At 46.6% G+C, this 20,963-nt stretch overlaps 1 protein-coding gene across 1 annotated transcript in view; it reads right to left on the bottom strand.

Moving 5' to 3' along the window:
* Positions 1 to 20,963, bottom strand: part of ppm1ba (protein phosphatase, Mg2+/Mn2+ dependent, 1Ba) — a gene marked incomplete at its 3' end in the record, with an annotated part of 55,720 nt that overhangs the window by 17,958 nt on the left and 16,799 nt on the right. The window contains exons 2-3 of the mRNA XM_084321054.1: positions 15,974 to 16,877; positions 15,217 to 15,334 (exon numbers count right to left, since the gene is read on the bottom strand). Coding sequence (XP_084177180.1) covers positions 15,217 to 15,334; positions 15,974 to 16,852 — 997 coding nt within the window. The 5' untranslated portion in view covers positions 16,853 to 16,877. The remainder of the gene's footprint in view (positions 1 to 15,216; positions 15,335 to 15,973; positions 16,878 to 20,963) is intronic.

The raw sequence follows: 20,963 nt of genomic DNA, 5'->3' as shown, positions 1-20,963 counted from the left end.
CGCCAGGGGCTCAAGGAACTCGTCGAGACAGCAGTCAAGAGCAGCGTCACCGCAACGAGCAAGCGACCCTGAACTTGACCAACAGACCGAGTCTAGACCCCCCGCAGACCCCCTTCCCATACCGGTCCAAGCGAGACCCAGCTACAAGGAAGGAGCGGCCTACACTGCGGAGAAGCTAAATAAACGATTACAAGATCTGGAAGATTTGATAGAAGAAGAAGAGGGAGAAGAGGAGAACCAAGCCCGACGACAGCACAGTACTCCACCGGACCAGGAGGTCCCATACAGTCCAGGCTATACCCCCGCGGCGCTGCGCTACAGACCCCCGACTCTATTTACGGGTGAGCACGACGCACGACCAGCCCCGAGGAACAGTACCTGGACCAGCGGGCCATGGTACCCTGCCAGTACCGGCCCACAGCGAGGCGCAAGAGGGGACTCGCCCAGGAGGTCTCTCCCCCAACGCTCGCCGATGTATTCGCCATCCACGGCGTCATACACCGCCACGCCATCAATCCCAGACTTCGCCTATGAGAGTCGAGCACAGTACACGGAGCTCCGGATGTGCTTAGAGACAATGCTGGCGGATGTCATTGATGAACGCCACAAGTATGCAATATTATTGAAGCACCTGAAAGTACAGCGAGCACACAATATAGCGCTAGCCTATGCTACCTCCTCGACCCCATACACAGCGGCCCTTGCAGCGCTGGATCAAAGATATGGACGTATATGGGATTACGTAATCCAGGAGATAAGGCATATTGACCGCCTACCCCCAGCCACAGACAATCGCTCACTAGATGACCTGTCAATCAAAGTGCAGTCCCTGGTGGGGATGCTGGGAGCTCAACGGGAGAAGGGCAGGCATGAGCTGTACGCCAACTCTAACGTTGAGAGGATTTTGGAGAAGCTGCCACCCGCAAGACAGGAGCGATTTCGGCGGCAGAGGGACTACCGAGATCCCGACGGCCCCGAGCCATCCCTCCTTGATCTGGCCGACTTCCTGGCGAGAGAGGTCAGCAGCTTACGACTGGACACCTTCGGGCGGAGCACGCCAAGCTCCAGAGAGGGACCCAGGAGAATAAATGATGGAAGAAGATCGGTGACTGTCATGCACCAATCAGAGTCAGTACCGAGCAGTAAGAGTCACAGCACCCCCTCGAGGAAGGAGAAGTGGAAGATAGCGTGTCCCTACTGTGAGAAAGAACACTGGCTGTCACAATGTGACACATTCACAAAGATGAATGCAGAAGAAGTGAGCCAATGGATAAAGTCCAACCGGCGCTGTTATCGATGTGCGCGGCCCCACATGGCAGCCGAATGCCGCCTAAAGAAAAGGTGCAGCCGGTGCGATGGAGCCCATCTAGATATACTACACGATAGTAACGGAAGACGGCCTACACCTGCACCACGGAGCGGCACCAAGGCAAGTGTCATGTACATTGACCCCGCCAGCAGCAACGGAGCTCAAGTGCTCTTAAAGGTAGTCCGTGTGACATTGAGCTACCAGGATAAAGTCATGGACACTTACGCCGTCCTTGATGACGGGTCAGAGAAGACCCTTCTGCTCGCCTCCGCTGCGACTCAACTGGGACTGCGGGGGAGCAAGAACGAAATGACGATTCGGACAATAAGAAGAGATTTAAAGACGATAAAGGGCGAGAATGTCTCCTTCACTATCGCAGCCAACGGGCAGCCAGAGCGACAGTACAAGATCACAAATGCTTTCACCAGCCAAGAAATAGGACTCTCGCAGTACACCTACCCTGTCACCAAGTTGATGGATAAATATGTGCACCTGCGCCAATTACCTATCCCGCTCATAAACGGCGCTGCTCCGACTAGGGGTGGGACGATACATCGATCCAGATCGATACATCGATGTAATTATCAACGATCGAATCGGATCGATGCAATGTAATAAGATCGATTCATATCGATACTCTTATTTTGAAAATCCTGTGGCGAGTCTCATATCCGCCCAAGAACAACAGCAGTAGCTCCGTGTGTGTAGACGTTACAGCATAGCATTCTCCCTTTCTGTGTGTGTGCGCGCGTCTTTGGAAAGACCAGATGAGGTCAGAGGAGTTTGATGTTTAAATGTTATTTAAACATAAACAATATAATACATAATAAATGTAGGCCTATACATGATCATGCAACATCAACAAATTGTTGTAGGAACAGTTTGGGAGAGGAAGGTAGGGAGGGGTTTTAGGTTGAGTTTTGAGTTCCAAAAAATGGAGCTTAAAGTTTAAAGCTCAATATATCAAAACGTGGCACTTTACAGTGAACAGGAGGTCTATTTGTATTAAAAACAATAGATTGATTTTCCTTTAAATGTCTGGAAGAGCTCAAAAATACAAATGTCAAATGATATTTTCGTAACTTTTTTTTAGTTGATCTAAATGTTACCGATTGTGTTAAATGGGCATATGATATCATCTCATATCGATTGCAGGCACCTGAATCTAATCTAATCGTATTGTATCGTGAGAGACTGTGATATCGGCAAATATCGTATCGTTGTCCAAAGAATCGATATCGTATCGTATCATGATGAAACTGGTGATTCCCACCCCTAGCTCCGACCATGCAGAACTCAGTCCCGATTGACCGGGTCCATACCGGTCCCCGAGGCTGTCCTGCAGCCGTCGAGACCCGCTTAGGATGGACATTACAAGGCCCCCTCGCTAAATCTCTCAACCGAACAGCAGCCACTAGCTGCTTCCACTCCAGAGTGAAAGAAGGAGACACCACTCTCCTGCAGCATGTCGAGAGGCTATGGACCCTAGAGACAATGCCCTTTAAGAACGAAAAGAAAGACATTCGCTCTAAAGAAGACATTTACGCCATCCACCTACTCGAGCAGGGGACAAAGAGAGTCACAGTCGGCGGAGTGATGAGATACGCAACTCCACTCCTGAGGAGAGAGGGAATGCCCCCCTTTCACGCAAAGAAAGACGCCACGGAGCGCTATCTACTGAACACAGAGCGGCGCCTAGCCAAAGACCCCGCTCAACAGAGTGTGTACCGAGCTGAGATTGAGAAGCTAATCACAGCGGGACACGTAACAAAGATTGACATTAAAGAGGCCGATCAGACGACCGAATCATGGTACGTGCCGCATCACAAGGTCCATCACAATGGCAAGGATCGCATTGTGTTTAACTGCAGCTACCAGATCGGATCCCAAAATCTGAATAAAGAGCTCTTGCCCGGCCCCACACTCGGCCCCTCCCTACTAGGCGTGCTACTGCGCTTCCGCCAGGACAAGGTGGCTATAAGCGGGGATATCAAAGGGATGTTCTTGCAAGTGAGACTAGTAGAGGAGGACAAGCCTCTGCTACGGTTCCTATGGAGAGAGAAGATCGGAGATGAGAACCCATCCATCTACCAGTGGGAAGTACTCCCCTTCGGAACCACATGCAGCCCGTGCTGTGCTACATTTGCACTACAGAAACACGTCACAGAGGACCCAGCAGCAGATGAAGAGGTCCAACACAGTGTGAAGAACAGTTTCTACGTAGACAACTGTCTACAAAGCGTCTCGACTCAAGAAGAAGCCGAGGCTCTCCTAATCAAGTTACGCGCCTCCCTAATCAAAGGAGGCTTTGATCTCAGGCAGTGGGCCAGCAGTGACCCGCACGTATTGCGCAGCCTCTCCTCCGCAGACAAGGCTGCCAGCAGCGAGACCTGGATGGCGACAATCCCAGGAGAAGCCCAAGAAATGACACTAGGATTAGTCTGGCGCTTCAAAACAGACTCGCTCCACTATAGACACAAACCCTTGGCTCCAGAGCAAGGAAGGTCGGCGGCGATACCGACCACCAGACGGAGTGTGTACAGAACACTCGCCAGACAATATGACCCGTTGGGATGTATTCTACCTTACACCACCAGGGCAAAGATGATTGTACGAGCACTATGGGACAAGGACCAGGGCTGGGACGACCCAATACCCGCACACCTTGCCTCAACATGGAGAGTGGGAGACGGAACTCCGCTCACTCCCAGGTGTCAACATACGCCGCAGCTACTTCCCATCCACAGTGAGGCCAGAGACATGCGAGATTGAGCTACACGTCTTCAGCGATGCCTCCGAAGTAGCCTACGGATCGGTTGCTTATTTGCGTGCCCAAGAGATGGGAGGAGAGATACACACTGCTTTCATACTGGCCCGCTCAAGGATAGCCCCACGTAAGCAACAATCTATCCCACGTCTAGAGCTCTGCGCAGCCCTCGCAGGAGCGCATCTAGCCACGTTAATCCAACGTGAACTCACCATTCCGGTGCATAGAACAATCTTGTGGTCAGATTCCACGACAGTACTCACATGGATTAAGTCTGATTCATGCAGATACAAAGTCTTCGTGGGAGTCAGAGTCACCGAGATTCAGGAACTAACAGAAGAAGCAAGCTGAAGATATGTGGATACCAAACACAACCCAGCTGACGTCATCACCCGGGGAATGTCCCTGGATGACCTAACCCGTCACAACATCTACAGTGACGGACCAGCATTCCTCCAGCTCCCGGAAGGAGATTGGCCCACGCCCACCCCGAGGGAAGCAAGTAGAGAGGAGGCTGAGAACAAGAAGCCTATGTTCTGTGGACTGAGCACTGTCGCCTCCACAGACCCGAACATAGATGACTGCATTACCCTAGAGAGTGCGCAACAGAGGACATTCCTGCGGCACCACCCAGAGATTCAGTCCACCACTGACATGTCAGCAGCTGACTACGAAGAAGCAGAACTTCTTCTACTACAACGAGCCCAGAGAGACTCGTTCCCCGATGAGCTAGACTGTCTACAGGGAGGAAACCCCGTCCCATCAGACAGCAGACTGATTCACCTGGCACCAGAGAGTGACGCACATAATCTCATCAGAGTGGGTGGTCGCCTGCGGAGAGCCCCCGATCTACCAGATGACATTAAGCACCCGATCGTCTTGAACAGCCGACACAAGGTCACAGAGCTGATCATAAAGAAATACGACGAGGATGTGCACCACGCCGGAGCAGAGAGAGTCTTCGCGGAGATCAGACGTCGTTATTGGATATTACAAGGGAGAGAAGCAGTACGGCGCTTCCAGCGAACCTGTCTAGACTGCCGTAAGTGGCGCGCGCAGCCCAGCATACCACGGATGGCTGACCTACCCCCCTGTCGCCTCCGAATCGGCGACAAGCCATTCCACTCCACAGGCATGGACTGTTTTGGCCCGTTGTATATAAAAAGAGGAAGAGGCACAGAGAAGCGGTGGGGTATTGTATTCAAATGCATGACCACCAGAGCGATACATATCGAGCTCCTTCCGACCATGAGCACAGACTCATTCCTTATGGCCTTCCGGAGATTCATATCACGGAAAGGACAACCGTCTACATTGTTGTCTGATCACGGGACCAACTTCAAAGGCGGAGAAAGAGAGCTGAGAGAGAGCTTCCAAGCTATGGGCCCAGAACTTAAGACCAGGGGAGGAAATTAGGCCACTTTACTGGCCAAATGCTAGTATTTTTTACATTTGGCTGGTAAAAAAAATCAGATACCCGCCAGTTGGCTGGTAAGCCAAAAAGTTAGTTTCCTCCCCTGCTAGCGAGTATACAAAAAAATAAAACATTCTGCAATCACTGCACTGGCAAACGGTGCGCGTCTTCTGAGTGTTCGCTTTAGTTGACAGTGCCACGAGAGCACTGCACAAGACCACCCGCGGACATATAATGTTTAATAAACGTTTGCGCAGTACTGGCCAACCCGCGGACATATAATAATAAAAGTCCTGCGGTACTAGGCTAGCCATCAGGAGCACTCGCAAACAGATAACGTTAAACACAGCAGAAGATGGAAAACAGACAGACTGACCAACGGGGAACTGCATCCAACCCTAGTACAACCCTCGAGTATAAGTTACTAAGGACACATTTAAATCACAGAGGTGTAATGTTAGTCTACTGGAACTGTATACAGTGGTTAGCTTCTAGTTAGCGTTTTAGCTATAGCTGCTTGCTAGCTAACGTTAGCCCCGTGTGCTCAAAGCAGCCAGCTAGGTGTATCTGTTATGACTATAATGTTTCCAAAAAAGCACCGGACTACGACGTAAGGTTAGACATTTTATTTCATGCTCAAAAGCCCCTGGCTTGCACATCGCAGTCACGAAAGGGGCTAGCTCAACCAGTGCACTGCGCACAACAGCACACCAACCCAACTGACGTTACCACAACACTTGACGGTACTTCACAGCACTGTCGTAAGACCACCGTGCTGTCTTAAAGGCACAGTGTGCCTACCCAGATGCATACACAACATTGACGCGGCTTGACATACAAAGAAGTAATTATCACAATTAGCGATTTTTTTTGTCTGGTAAAAAATCTGTTTGGCTGGTAAAAAAAATCAGATACTCGCCAGTTGGCTGGTAAGCCAAAAAGTTAGTTTCCTCCCCTGCTTAAGACCCACCTCGCTCCAGCCCAGGTTGACTTCCAGTTTAATCCCCCGAACGCACCCCACTTCGGTGGAACCTGGGAACGAGAAGTACGTTCTATAAAGACAGCCCTGTATGCCGTACTCGGAGCCCAGACTGTGGCAGAGGAAGTCCTAATGACAGTCCTCACGGAGATCGAGGGAGTATTGAACTCCAAACCCCTCGGTTACGTCTCCAGTGATGTAGCAGATGTCGACCCAGTCACCCCCAACACACTCCTAATGGGGCGGCTGGACCCCGCGCTACCCCAGACAATGTACAGGCCCGAAGAAGCGAACGGCCGAAGAATGTGGAGGTACAGCCAAGTACTAGCCGACAAGTTTTGGAGCAGCTTCCTACTTCACTACCTACCGTCTCTACAGACCCGCCAGAAGTGGGTAAAAGAGAGAGACAATTTGACAGAAGGAACAGTCGTCATGATAGTTGACCAGTCACTCCCCAGAGCTATGTGGCCGGCTGGCCGCATAAGCAAAGTGATCACCGGTGCCGATGGCAAGGTCCGAGCAGCTGAAGTACTCGTCCAAGGGCGCACCTACACACGGCCCGTGGCGAGGCTCATAGAACTGCCCCGACTCCCAGATACTATCGATGATGACCATGACCCTATGACTTTGTGAGTTGACTGACCTTACAGCGGACCTTGAGTGGAAGACAGTGCGGTTAATCTGTCTCTGTTTAGCTAATTAGGTGGGACTAATTAGGGGGCGGCTGTTGTGAAGGATCAGATTAAACCGAATATGTATATTTATTTATATATATATATTTAATTGTATTTGTATATCGTTTGATATCCCCTGTATATTCCTTGTACAATATGCATTGAATATCCCCGTTTCTACTAAACAGCCCATAATAGTTTCATTCTACCATTGGACTAGAACCTGGCGCCAGGTTGCCATACCCCTAGGTTCAAGTTCAATCGTGCCGCCTAACATGTCGAGGCAGCCCCCGGTTCCGCGCAGTAATATGCCGGGCGAAATACGTGTGGTACTATTTGTTCATAGCGCATATATATATGACGCTCGTAAAGTAGAACTTCTTTTAGTCCAGTTCTTTACCCTCCAACAGAGTGACAGACGCAAAAGCCTCCCCACGAAGCACGTGCGGTGTAGTAGGGCCTACTTGGCCCAGAATAGGCATTGAGATATCGTGTAGATTAATAGTTGAATGGTCATAGTTTGGCACCATACCGTCGAGTCTATTAAGCTAATAATAGTCTATTTATGTATGGTGCATCGTTCGGTTCGAGTTCTACAGTTATCAGTACCCCCATCGTTCCTGACGTTATCTGGACGCTTATCCAGGCTGGTCAGACCCCTAGTGGTGATTGCATCCGAGGAGCTCCGGGTCAAGAGCGACTGGACCTGTATATTGGATTACTCTACCCGACGACGGCGAGCCTTCCACGGCTCTTGGATTATGCTTTATGTGCTTTGATTATTCCATGGATAAAGGCCAACACTGTCGAGTGTTGGAATTACCCCCCGGAGAGGACTACAGGTGAGGCGGCGCTCTACACGTGAGGTCGCACCACGTCTCTCCGTTGTGGACCGGCAGATACCGTTCCACAGAGGGTCCAGCTGTGTTCGTCTACGGCCCGAGGTTCTGTGGGCACTGGGTCTAAGACTTTGGATTCTCCCAAGACACCGTCGGCCAGATGGGATACCGCCAGCGACTTCTCTAACCCCCCCCTCCTACTGTCTTACAACCAGCGGGACCCCCCCCCCCCCCTTAGTGTATCCAGCTATAATTATTTAAGTACTATCGCTATCGTTTCCTAAATATTCCAGGTTGTATACTTACTCCCTGCGCAACCAGAGATTGGACATTCAATGTTGATTTACCTACGAATACTCATTTGCCATAAAAGTGCATACTTAACATTTCAAATCATAAATGTAATTAAGTGAATATTGTGTACACCCTTTGCTGTATTAAATATTCGATTTGGTCCATTTGTGTTGGTTCGTTTCATCAGGTGGGAAAGTGTTCATCATACTTATATCTTGTACTGGGTGGCCAGAAGTTAAAGTACATGAGGTAGTGGTATTAAATATCATATCTAACAATACAGTCAGGGAATTGTACCCCTCAGCTACAGGGGGCCTACAAATAAATTCTCTCATGGGGCCCAGAATCTGGAGCTACACCCCTGTGTGTATGTAGGCTAGGCCTGTCTGCCCCCCACCCCCCTGATGTTTGAGAGTTAAGAGTGGACAATAAGTGCTAATAAGATGCTGTGATTTGCTGTTGTTGCACAGACATGAAGCACTTTTTCATAAGCTCAGCTGCACTATAAATGTGTTTTTTTGTTCAAGTGTTGATGTTAGAATGTTCAGATGCACATCATGCACTTTTTTGTTTTTTATTTAATTTTTATATTGAAATGTTGAAGAGGAGATGTTGCAGTTGTTGCACAGTCATAAATGAAGCACTTTCTGCAGGAGATGTTGCAGATGTGGCACATAAATGAAGCACTTTTTTTTTGAAAAGTATACTACTTTTGCAATGTAGTTAAATAAAAGTTGTGAAAATGTGGTTGCGTGTTGTGTCAAGTGTACATATATTCATAGCACGGGGAGGCGCCGTGGCAGTCCGGCCCCTGGCCCCTTGGGTTTCTGACAATGTGGCCCCCTGAACAATTTAGTTGAATAGCCCTGACCTAAACTAATGTTAGCTGCTAATGTCAACCAAGCTGGTCCCAGAGAGGTTTATGTATCCTACAGTCAGGGTTAGTGTGAGTGAGTCTCTCTCTCTATTTTTATTTACACAACGTTAGTAGGCTATAATAATCGATTATGTTCCATCACTGCAGAATCGTCCACGTCGCGATGCATTTTAGAATCCAGACATTTCCACACCCCTACTCAAAACATTGCCATATTTGCTTGAATGAAAAAAGGATCATTCAATTTTTGAATTTGTCTGTTTTATAAAAAAGAAATTCCATGCAAATGTTCTGTTACCAACAGACATCAAGTGATTTTGGCATTAGTATTTCAATTGTTACAGATTTACAGGATCAAAAAAGATATCAAATTTACCACAAATATCTTGTTATTTATCTCGTTATCAAATGCTGGAGAAGACGGTAAGCTAATTTCCCAAAATGTTGGCATGTTCCTTCAACACATTCAGCGCCAAGGACGAGTAAACTCGTTTTTAGATAATTTTTTTATTCATTACAGGTTCACAGACCTCGTGTTACCATAGGAAATCATTCTGAGATTCCGAGAGTGCAATACCGGCCGCATCCTGCTAGGTGGCAGTATCGCCCACCCTTTGAAACCTTATTTCACACGTGTTACATCTAAACCCCTCCGGGTTTAGGACTATCTGACGTCAATTCCACCTTGATCCTACAATGATTTCATATTGATCCAGCTGATCAGCGTGTGTGGTGTCCAAAACTAATGCCGTTGATGACGATCAGAGCATCAAAAAACGTAACATAATACCCATTATATACCTTTGAATTGGAAATAGTAGCGTGTCCAAGTAACGCCTAGTCAAATTCACATAGCGGCCTATACCTAAGCTTTTCAGGAATTAGCCCAGATCACTCCTAAACTATACAATATTCACCATGGGATAACGCGCGGACGTATACAGGCCTTTTTTGCATGTTCGACGGGAGAAAGTGACTGTCAAATGACCATAGTATTGTCTCCATAGCTATAATATAGAATATAGATATAGCTCTCCAAACATAGTGACGCACAGTGAAAATAGGCTATGGAAAGCTGGCACATTAGCTACAGGGATAAGGGTAATGGCTGGCGCTGAAAGTGTTAAGTAAGAAATATAGCTAGGGTTCCAAAAATCTGAACGTTGCCTTTAACCCCCAGGCTCAGGCTACAATAAGCAGCCAATAATCACTTTACCATTGTCACTGTCTACAGCTGCCTAACACGGCAACAACCTACATCAACTATAGTCTACCCATGTAACTCTGTATGATAGCCATGTACAATAATGCTGTATATACTGTAGGGGTGGGATGATACGCATTCGAACCGTGTACCATACGGTACGACCCCCACGGTTCGGGGCGTCTGTGTATCGTACGGTTCAGATGACGCGCAAATAAAAAAAAATCATTTGGCGGAGCCGGGAGAGGTGAGCACTGGCTGCAGGCAACAGTTTGTGTAAAAATGGCAAGCACAATAGGGATGGGTACCGAATTCGGTACTTTTGAGGTACCGAACCGAAACACGTCGGTACTACCGAGTATCGAATCAAGTGAGAAACCGAAAAAAAAAAAAAAAAAAAAAAAAAAAAAATTTATTAATTTTTTTTTTTTTTTCATGTCAACGTTCACACGCACAATATATGCTTACCTAGGATTTGACTTGATTCAACAACAAAGCAGTCGGAGCAATGACAAGCCGAAAACTGTCGAAATTGTAGTTATTTGAAGTTTGGATTTTTTTTTACGACTGAGGTAGGTAAATAAAATTTCGACAGTTTTCGGCTTGTCATTGCTCCGACTGCTTTGTTGTTGAATCAAGTCAAATCCTATCATATTTTTTTTTATTTTTTTTTTAAAGTACCGAAAAAAGGTACCGTTGGGTACCGGTATCGATTCACGGGTACCGGTACCGGTACCGGTATCGGTTCAAATGTGAAAGGTACCCATCCCTAAAGCACAATATAAATCAATCTTCATTACGACTTTAAAAACATAGCCATTAACATTACATAGGCCTACACACATCTTGCCATAGCGTTAGCAGTTTGTACAACACAACGCACGTTTTAACTATGGTAGCCCGACGCAGCCCGCCAGCTAATACTGTACAGTCAATGAAATGTTACTGTAGCTACTAGCTAGCAGAGGAGGAAATCTGAGAGGCGGGGTGTTTAAAGACAATGATAGGCGTTTATTCAACATCCAAGAAGGCTAACATACAACTGTGTTTTACTAACTCCAACCGGGACTATTGCCGCTGTCCCACTGCATGTTGATGTTATGAACTCCTCTGGAGCTGATAACATTGCCTGAGCTGAAGGTCCGTCGCGCTAAAATGTCCCTGTGGACCCGCCAACCCATAGATAGTTCCAACTCACCGAATTACGTAATCCACCACAGTTGCACTCAATATTTAAATAATGTTAGTCTAAATAAATGTAGACAGATAATGTACGTATACGTATTTTAAAAATAGAATGAACAGAGCAGTGTTGTTTTTAAACAGTACAGTGTGTGTGTTAGTTTGATGTATGATAAGAAATCCAGCCATATTCCTTTCATTGTATTTCAAATACTGCACTTTAGTTTTTTTGTGTTTATATTAAAGAAAGGAAAGTCTAGTGCTGGCTGAGCATATTGTTTGTTTGCACCAAGTTAATACTTTGACAAATGTAGCCTATATTTTTCAGTCAGTTCGGTCTTTGTGTGCCAAACATTATTTAAGGCTGTAAACACTGTAAACCTTTTTTATTTTATTTATAAATGAGAAGCATGTTTAGATTTTTGAGTGTAAACATTTTTTTTAATACAAATTTACGACCGTATATCGAACCGAACCGAAAACCGTGACCCCAAAACCATGATACGAACCGAACCGTCCCACCCCTAATGTATAAATATATATTTATTAGGGCTGTCAAAATGTATGCTTTAATTTTAGAGATTAATTTAAATTATTTAAAGCATTAAAATAAAATTATCTAGATTAATTTATGGAGTGAAAAATCTTCAACATTCTGAACTTTCAGCAGTATATTTGCTCATTCTTTTTTTGCATTGACTCATGCACCTTTTTGAAAATCATCTGACATGAAGATGGAACACATTTAGTTGTTAACACTTTAAGTGCCGAAAACGTGTTTAGGCGTCTTTCCTAGCCATGCTCAAGTTGCCGAGGACGCCCTAACTCGTCTTTAATATCAATATTTCAAAAATCTGTGATCTAAATCATATTTCCCCTCTGCAGCCTTCACACAGTTCTGACCTCCTCTCAATCCTCTAGCGGTTCAAGAGCGCCATCTGGTGGCCGATCGGCAGAAGCGCCAAACAGGAAGTCATGTGGATGAAGTGGTGATCACCCATATTACTTCCGGCCACTCTCTATAGCTCCCGCGACTCCATCTTGAAACACTGGATAATAGATCGCTCGCTCTAACTCAATAAACAACGTTATTTGGACGTATATACTATTATACAACCTGGAAATGGACCGGGTATTTCGACATCCCATAATGGAAAACTGTCTACCCCACGCTGATCGCCCAACGGCCCGAGGAGACTGGGGTGAGTTTTAGTGTGTAATATTACCGTGTTCGATACTAACTGATCTGATGAACATATGACCCACATTAGATGAATGGTATAACGCTGCCCACGGAATTATAAACGCCCCCTCGCCCATCCGGTCAACATCAGATGACTTGTAGTAACTTCCAGAAGTACGTTCAGTTGGAATTTTTTATATCGCGCCGATTGCTATCAAACTGTATTTCATCATCAATATAATGCATTTGGGGCTATAAATCACGTTATGGAGAAAGCTGCAGAAAGAGATGAAAACATACTTATACCTTAGACCATATTTTAGTATGAATATGTGAATGAAAAAGTTTAACGTTGCTACACCATGAACAATACATATAGGACCTTGAATGGGCCCTAATAATGGCAATCTAGCAATAGAATTTAAAAAGTTATAGCCCTGCAAAGAAGGGGAACTTCTCCATGTTAAATAGAGCTGGCAACGGATGGTATATCATGAATTTAGCCTTAGGCAATCAAAGTGTTAATATGATTTATATTACTGGTAGTTCATACAAGACATTATCTTCCTCTAAGCCAATCTGCACTTTAACATAGGCCTGGGTTGTTTTTATTTCTGTTAGCGCCGCGGATATAAGAAAGAGGTCTAGCTGAGTCAATGTTGATGGTTTTGTTGAACATTTGTATTTCACAGGAGAGAAACTGTATTCAAATAAAGCTATTAAAATAGTCTTTGAATCTAAATATACTTTCTTTGTGTTGATTTTACATTAATTCCATGATTTTACTCAAGTAAATATCTGCTTCGGTTAAGTAGAAAAATGCTATTTTTAATCTAGATTAATTACAGAAAATTGAGAGATTAATTAGTTAAAAAATGTTTATCTATTGACGGCACTAATATTTATATATCTATATTTACCATATAGATATTTATTCACACCCGTCTGAATATACCTGCATATATTCCTGTTTACATACCTGTAATGCTATGTATCTGTATATATCCCATATACCTAAATTTGTTAGTTATACCGCTGGCCAGTATGGCTATTACCAGTGATTTTATACCTATATCACTGTACATAAATCACAATAATACTGCAACACTGTACATAAATCAGAGTAGCATTGTTACTCAGTAGTACTCATTATATATATTCCAATTGAATCACTTGTACGCTGTATATTGTTATTGCACTTTACTGTCAATGTTCTGAAGGTCCAGATTAATACTGAAAGTCTGCGTTTATTATTTTGTATAACTTGTATATTGTTTATATATATAAGATATATATCCAACGCCATCCGTTTGCACCATAGTATTCTTCGCTCGCCTCATTGGGTCCCGCCCTTGACATTGGAGGCGCCACTAGACGAGCCCCCCAGACAGAGTTCAAGACATGTCCGGGCAAGTTCAGACTTGCCCATAGCAGGCGCATTGATTCTGGACAGGTAAAGCGGCTGCGCCCTAGAAATCAGTCTGAGTATATATATTGTAGATGGCGCAAGCAGCCGGCAGAGAGTGAACAGTGGAGGAGTGAGCGTGTGGAGCAGTAACCTAACAGCAGTGGAAGTAACGAGTCGGCAGTATCAGAACAGGAGAAGCAGCAGAGCGAGATCGTAATACGTCCGGTACAGTTGTACACAGACCTACCAGTGGTGTATCGTTACGGATAGCTAGTAGCTACTTAGATACGACTATAATATTGTAGAGCCATTATTGGCGCAGTATAGTGACTTGTGTAAGCGAAGTAACGTGGAGAAACGTATAGTTAAAACCATCTGCGTTTGGATCTAACTACTCATTGAAGACCGTCCTCGGGCTAGCTTCCAGTACAAACGAAGCTAGCTAGCTACCATCTATGCCATCGGGCTTTGGATTAATAGCTATTAACCCTGCCATCGGGCACTAGGATTACAAGGACCGGTTCCGTACGAGACCCCTTTTTCTTCAGTGACCACAGGATTATCCGACCATTCTTCAATTCCTCCGGAGCTTACAACTCCAGAGGGAAATCATCGTCTCCAGCTACCCCCTTGCTTTGCCCCGTATCACCTCTTCTCACTCCCTGCAGAGCTCCGGTCGAGTATTCTTAACCTAGGAAATATTCCTTCCCACTGACTTTGATACTCTGACATTCTACTATTAAAAGAGAAACATGATAATTCAGTTGTATATTGATATGACGATTAAAATACTGTAAACTTGGTATCCTTGTCCCCGTGCCGTCAATTGAGTGTCTGCCATATTTATCTAACTGTACTGTCTGGCAAGTAATAATCTTTAGTAGTGGTTTAATCTAAACAATCTTTTAATACAGTGCGGGTTGTGTAGCCCCTTAGCTACAGTCAACTTCTTTTAGTTGTACTGTACTTGCGCTGTATGATAACAATACATTTGAATCTAAATCTAATCTTTGCACATAAACATCACTTGTAATTTCCATCCATCCATCCATCCATCCATCCATCCATCCATCCCTCCATCCCCACCTTCCACCCGGGACTCCAGATATGTGTTGAGCTCAGCATCTTTCCTCATGGCCTCCTCACACACTTTGGGAGCGCTGGGTAAACACACTAGAACAACACTCATGTTGTCACGACTACCCTGAGGAAGAGAGGAGAAGAGGGAGAGTTAAGACAAGATCACAGAATATAAGGGTGGCTACGTGGTGCAGTGGGCAAGGCGCTCACCACGAATACTGGAGACTGGGCTCGAACAGGTACGCCTCCCTGTTCGAGCCCAGCGCTCCACATTGCTTTCAGTTTAGCTGCTCGTCCGCACTAATACACATTGGCAGTATTAGGGGGAGGGAAACTGATGGGTGGGGATCGGGCGTTGTGGACAGCGACTCCTACAGGTCGGTCAACATGTCAACATGTTGGTCAACATGTTTTATCTAATAAAATAAAGTTCAGTCTGTTCATCTCACTTCAATAATTTTTATTGCAGAACATGGTATTTTCTCAAGCAGACAGATGTCAACACTAATCTGTGTTGCATGTACCTGACAAACTGAACTGTTGTATTACAGTCATATTCCAACTTAACTGAATGCACATGTGTGGACTACTGTACTATTACAGGTATTGAAATGAACAATGCAACTTCCTTATACACATTTTCTTTTTAATATCGATACTTGGCGTCCCTGTATCGATACAATATCGCCACGCAAAGTATCGCGATACTACTACGTATCGATATTTTCCCCCACCACTAGGCGTCAGTAGCCTCTGTGCTGACCTTGTGTAGACAGGTGTCCAGCACCTCGTTGCAGACCCTCTCCAGATCGTCAGACACCTCCAGCCGGGACCGGATGAACTCGCACAGCTCCTCGTTGGACATGACGTCCCAGATGCCGTCGCAGGCCAGCACCAGGAACTGGTCGAGCTCCGGGGCCCGCGCCATCTCCACCACGTCCGGCTCCGGGCTCACCAGCTGCTCCGTGGGGCCCTTCCCGTCCACGCACTTGTAGTCGTAGTCCCCGAGGGCCCGGGACACGGCCAGCGAGCCGTTCACCCGCTGGATCATCACCGAGCCGCCGGCGTTCTGGATGCGCTCCTTCTCCCGCGGGTTGCACGGCTTGTGGTCCAGCGTGGAGAAGCAGACGCGCGAGTCGCTGTAGAGCACGGCGCGGGAGTCGCCGCAGTTGATGAAGAAGAGGCGGTCGGGCGACAGCAGCACGCCCACCGCCGTGGAGCCGCTGCGGTCCATGCCGCTGCGCAGGTCCGAGAAGCTGCGCATGTGCTCGTCGATGCGCAGGAAGCCCGTCCGGATCCCGGCCTTCACGGCCTCCGCCGTGGGCGGCGCCGGGACGACCGCCGTGGAGCTGTCCGAGGAGCCCTGGGAGCGTGCTGCTGTGCCCGTGGCCCCCGGGTTGCTGCCGAGGATGTGCTCCAGCAGGTGTTTGGAGCAGTAGTGGGCCACCTTGGAGCCGGCGTGGCCGTCGTACACCGCGAAGAAGGACCAGTCGGCCAGGCCGGGCAGCCCCACCGCGGCCGTGTGGGCGTCCTCCATCTCCACCCTCCAGCCCTGCATGGAGCTGAGGGCATAATGCAGCCCGTTGCCCTCGCCGTGGGAGTTGTGCTTCTCCGTCTTGGGCTTGTCCAGGAAGGCCCCCATGGCTCCCTCAGCACACCACCACTACCTATGGAAGAGACAGACAACCCCAGATTACATTCTGACCGAAATGTTTTTTTGGTTGAATGGTTGGCCATAGGGTTGTAGTCTTTCGTCCCTGTTTGATACCCAGTTTAAAACCTGACAGTCTTTCTTCCTGTTTGATACCCACACAGTTTAAAACCTGACAGTCTTTCTTCCTGTTTGATACCCACACAGTTTAAAACCTGACAGTCTTTCTTCCTGTTTGATACCCAGTTTAAAACCTGACAGTCTTTCTTCCTGTTTGATACCCACACAGTTTAAAACCTGACAGTCTTTCTTCCTGTTTGATACCCACACAGTTTCAAACCTGACAGTCTTTCTTCCTGTTTGATACCCACACAATTTAAAACCTGACAGTCTTTCTTCCTGTTTGATACCCACTCAGTTTAAAACCTGACAGTCTTTCTTCCTGTTTGATACCCACACAGTTTCAAACCTGACAGTCTTTCTTCCTGTTTGATACCCACACAGTTTAAAACCTGACAGTCTTTCTTCCTGTTTGATACCCACACAGTTTCAAACCTGACAGTCTTTCTTCCTGTTTGATACCCACACAGTTTAAAACCTGACATCTATCTTCCTGTTTGATACCCACACAGTTTAAAACCTGACAGTCTTTCTTCCTGTTTGATACCCACACAGTTTAAAACCCGACAGTCTTTCGTCCCCGTTTGATACCCACACAGTTTAAAACCCGACAGTCTTTCGTCCCTGTTTGATACCCACACAGTTTAAAACCTGACAGTCTTTCTTCCTGTTTGATACCCACACAGTTTAAAACCCGACAGTCTTTCGTCCCCGTTTGATACCCACACAGTTTAAAATCCGACAGTCTTTCGTCCCCATTCGATACCCACACAGTTTAAAACCTGACAGTCTTTCGTCCCTGTTTGATACCCACACAGTTTCAAACCTGACAGTCTTTCATGACATGTGGACCGGCACAGGTTCCTTCTAGCGGACTGGACATGTGGACCGGTTGATCCTACGCTCACGGTGGAGGCAGGAGAGAGAGATGGAAACTCTTCATGAATTCCAGGAATCAGGGCGGCTACGTGGTGCAGTGGGCAAGGCGCTCACCACGAATACTGGAAGCTGGGCTCAAACAGATCATCTCCCTGTTCGAGTCCAGCGCTCCACATTGCTTTCAGTTTAGCTGGTCGTTCATACTAATACACATTGGCAGTATTAGGGGGAGGGAAACTGATGGGTGGGGATCGGGCGTTGTGGACAGCGACTCCTACAGGTCGGTTGGTGCGCCTGCGCAGTAGAATCAGGAAGCGACGGGGGCGGGGCCCCTCCAAAGCCCAGACCCCCGACGCTGAAAGATCGAGCTGCGCAGGTGGAAAGATCATGCGACTGCTGTTACCTCAAGTACCGGAGGGGACTTGTGCTATGTATGACTTAGTCCATATTGCAGCCGGCTTGTGGGAGGCAAGAAACAGCGTTCAAAGACAGGGGAGGGTTGAATTGGACGATACGAAATTGGGATGGGAGAAAAATAGAAAATGAGAGAAAAACTGGATTAAAAAAATGAATTCCAGGAATCATGGGGTAAATGGAGCAAACGATATACAAATAATAATTTTTGTGCAAAGTGCTCCTTTAATGTCTGGGTTGTGACCCAACACCGTGGTGTTGTGTGTACTGAGGTACAACACAGTTCCCCAGGAAATAACTTCCTGTATTGATGAAGAGGTTCAAGAGTCTCTGGTCCATATATTATGCTAATAAACATACAGTTCAATCACAAGGGTTGCCCATATAATCAAAGTGCATTCACACAGTCCTCGGTGTGTGTGTGTGTGTATCTGGTGGCTCTCCAGAATGAGAGATCACGCGACGGAAACCAAATAGTAGATTCAAACTAGCACCTGACCCTCATAAACACACGGATGGACAGAAAGAGAATGAGAGAAAGACACACACACACACACCTGCTCCCTGACTCTGCCTTTGATCATTTTGCAGCCATTTGATCCTGTGTTGCACACACGCACCTAGTTACTGACCGGATATCAAAGGCCTGGGTCCTGGGAATTACCGTCACCTGGACAACACACTTCCTGTTTTCTGTCCGAGATGGATCATAAGGTAGAGCATCTGGATAATGTCACAGACACACACACTTCCTGTTTTCTGTCCGAGATGGATCATAAGGTAGAGCATCTGGATAATGTCACAGACACACACGTGTAAGCGCTGAACTCTCTGGGGGGGATGTGATGTCGTCACCCAGAGTCTCATGGTCTCCATGGTGACACAGCTTGGAGTGGCAGCTGAGTGGTTGCTATAGCAACAAAAGCAGTAGGTGTTTAGTGGTTGCAGCGCCGTGCGACACAAGGCCCATTGCTATGCCACTGTGTGTGTGTGTGCGTGTGTGTCAGTGTATGGTTCATGGCAAAGGCTGCCATTGGCTCATCTGCTTATACAAACACAACCTGTATTGGGACGTCCAAGACAGAGAATGGCTGATTGGTCTGTGAGCTCCCAGTAGCTAGCTAGCGGGTCGTACCACGTCTCATCTCACCCTCCAGACAGGCAGATTAGCTTTAACCCGTTCACTGCCACACGACAGAAGGTTAACCCTTTACTATCACACAACCGACGGTCGCGTGGCAGTGAAAGGGTTAACCCTGCTCTGTGTATTGTCACAGTGAAAGGGTTAACGGTTTTGGTAGTGTTTCCCTATGTTGTTGTCGAAGGGTAAGAGTTGTTTCTCAAAAAAGGAAGTAGTTACTATAGCTCGGTTAACCGTCTGTCACTGTAGTGTGGTTGTGAAAGGGTTAACCTTCTGTAGTCTGGTAGTGAAAGGGTTAACCTTCTGTAGTGTGGTTGTGAAAGGGTTAACCTTCTGTATTGTCGCAGTGAAAAGGGTTAACCGTTTGGTAGTGTGGCAGTGAAAGGGTTAACCTTCTGTATTGTCGCAGTGAAAAGGGTTAACTGTGTGATAGTAAAGGGTTAACCTTCTGTCGTGTGGCAGTGAAAGGGTTAACCCTCTGTGAATTGTCACAGTGAAAGGGTTAACCGTTTTGGTAGTGCGGCGGTGAAAGGGTTAACAAGCAAACTCGATTAGCTGCTAATAGGATCCAGACAGAGTCACATTAACCTACACCATACTGGCTCTACTCGCAGGCTTTCAAGTTCAACATTGGTGATATTAAAGCGATCGTTGCTGTTTTTTGCGTCTTTCCACTGCATTTGACTTGCTTTCCATCTTGACAATTCATGCTCAACTACCGAGTTAATCTGCTATTCATTCTAAACAAACAGCCGTTGCTGCTGGTGATGGAAAACACATGACTTCCTGTGTGCCGAATGATTTACCCGGGAATGTCCTGCCACACACCAGTGCTTAGAACAGCCAAGAACAGGGAAGATAAAAGCATTCATGAACTGGATATAGGCCTAGGTAGAATCACTATTGTGTTCCATCAGTTGGTAAGAGAGGGTGGCCTGGTGGCGTCTACCTTAATGATAAGCAAGCAGTGCAAAAATGCGGAAGCATTCGTCACCGCACGCCACTACGGTAAAGCGCCTTTCTTTTCAGGCCCGCTTTGGGAGCTGTCGCGCGGAAATAGGCTGTCTATTGCCATTCTCTTTGACAAACTCTAACCTTAACCAGCTCCTTAACAGCGCCTAAACTTAACCGTTCTAACCTTAACCAACTCCGAAACAATGCCTAACCTTAACCTTAACCATAACCATGCCTAACCTTAACCATAGAAAGAATATTGCCATTCTCTTTGACAAACTCTAACCTTAACCAGCTCCTTAACAGCGCCTAAACTTAACCGTTCTAACCTTAACCAACTCCGAAACAATGCCTAACCTTAACCTTAACCTTAACCATGCCTAACCTTAACCGGCGAAAGAATACACGTTAAAAAAAAATCACGTTAAAAAAAATATATTTTATGGGATTCGAACTCGCCAGCAAACGAGCTGTAGGATCCACAGCCATGCAGTCTTGCCAATTGAGCTATTTCTCGATACTGAATAAGGGGCGGTGACTTATATATATTGAGCTCCGCTCGTGTCGAACCAAGGCGGGATCTCATGCGCATGC

The sequence above is a fragment of the Notolepis coatsorum genome, assembly GCF_963971535.1.
Source record: "Notolepis coatsorum genome assembly, chromosome: 9".
Lineage (NCBI taxonomy): Eukaryota > Metazoa > Chordata > Actinopteri > Aulopiformes > Paralepididae > Notolepis > Notolepis coatsorum.
The sequence above is the reverse complement of the archived record's forward strand: the minus strand, read 5'-3'. Positions and strand labels throughout refer to the sequence as shown.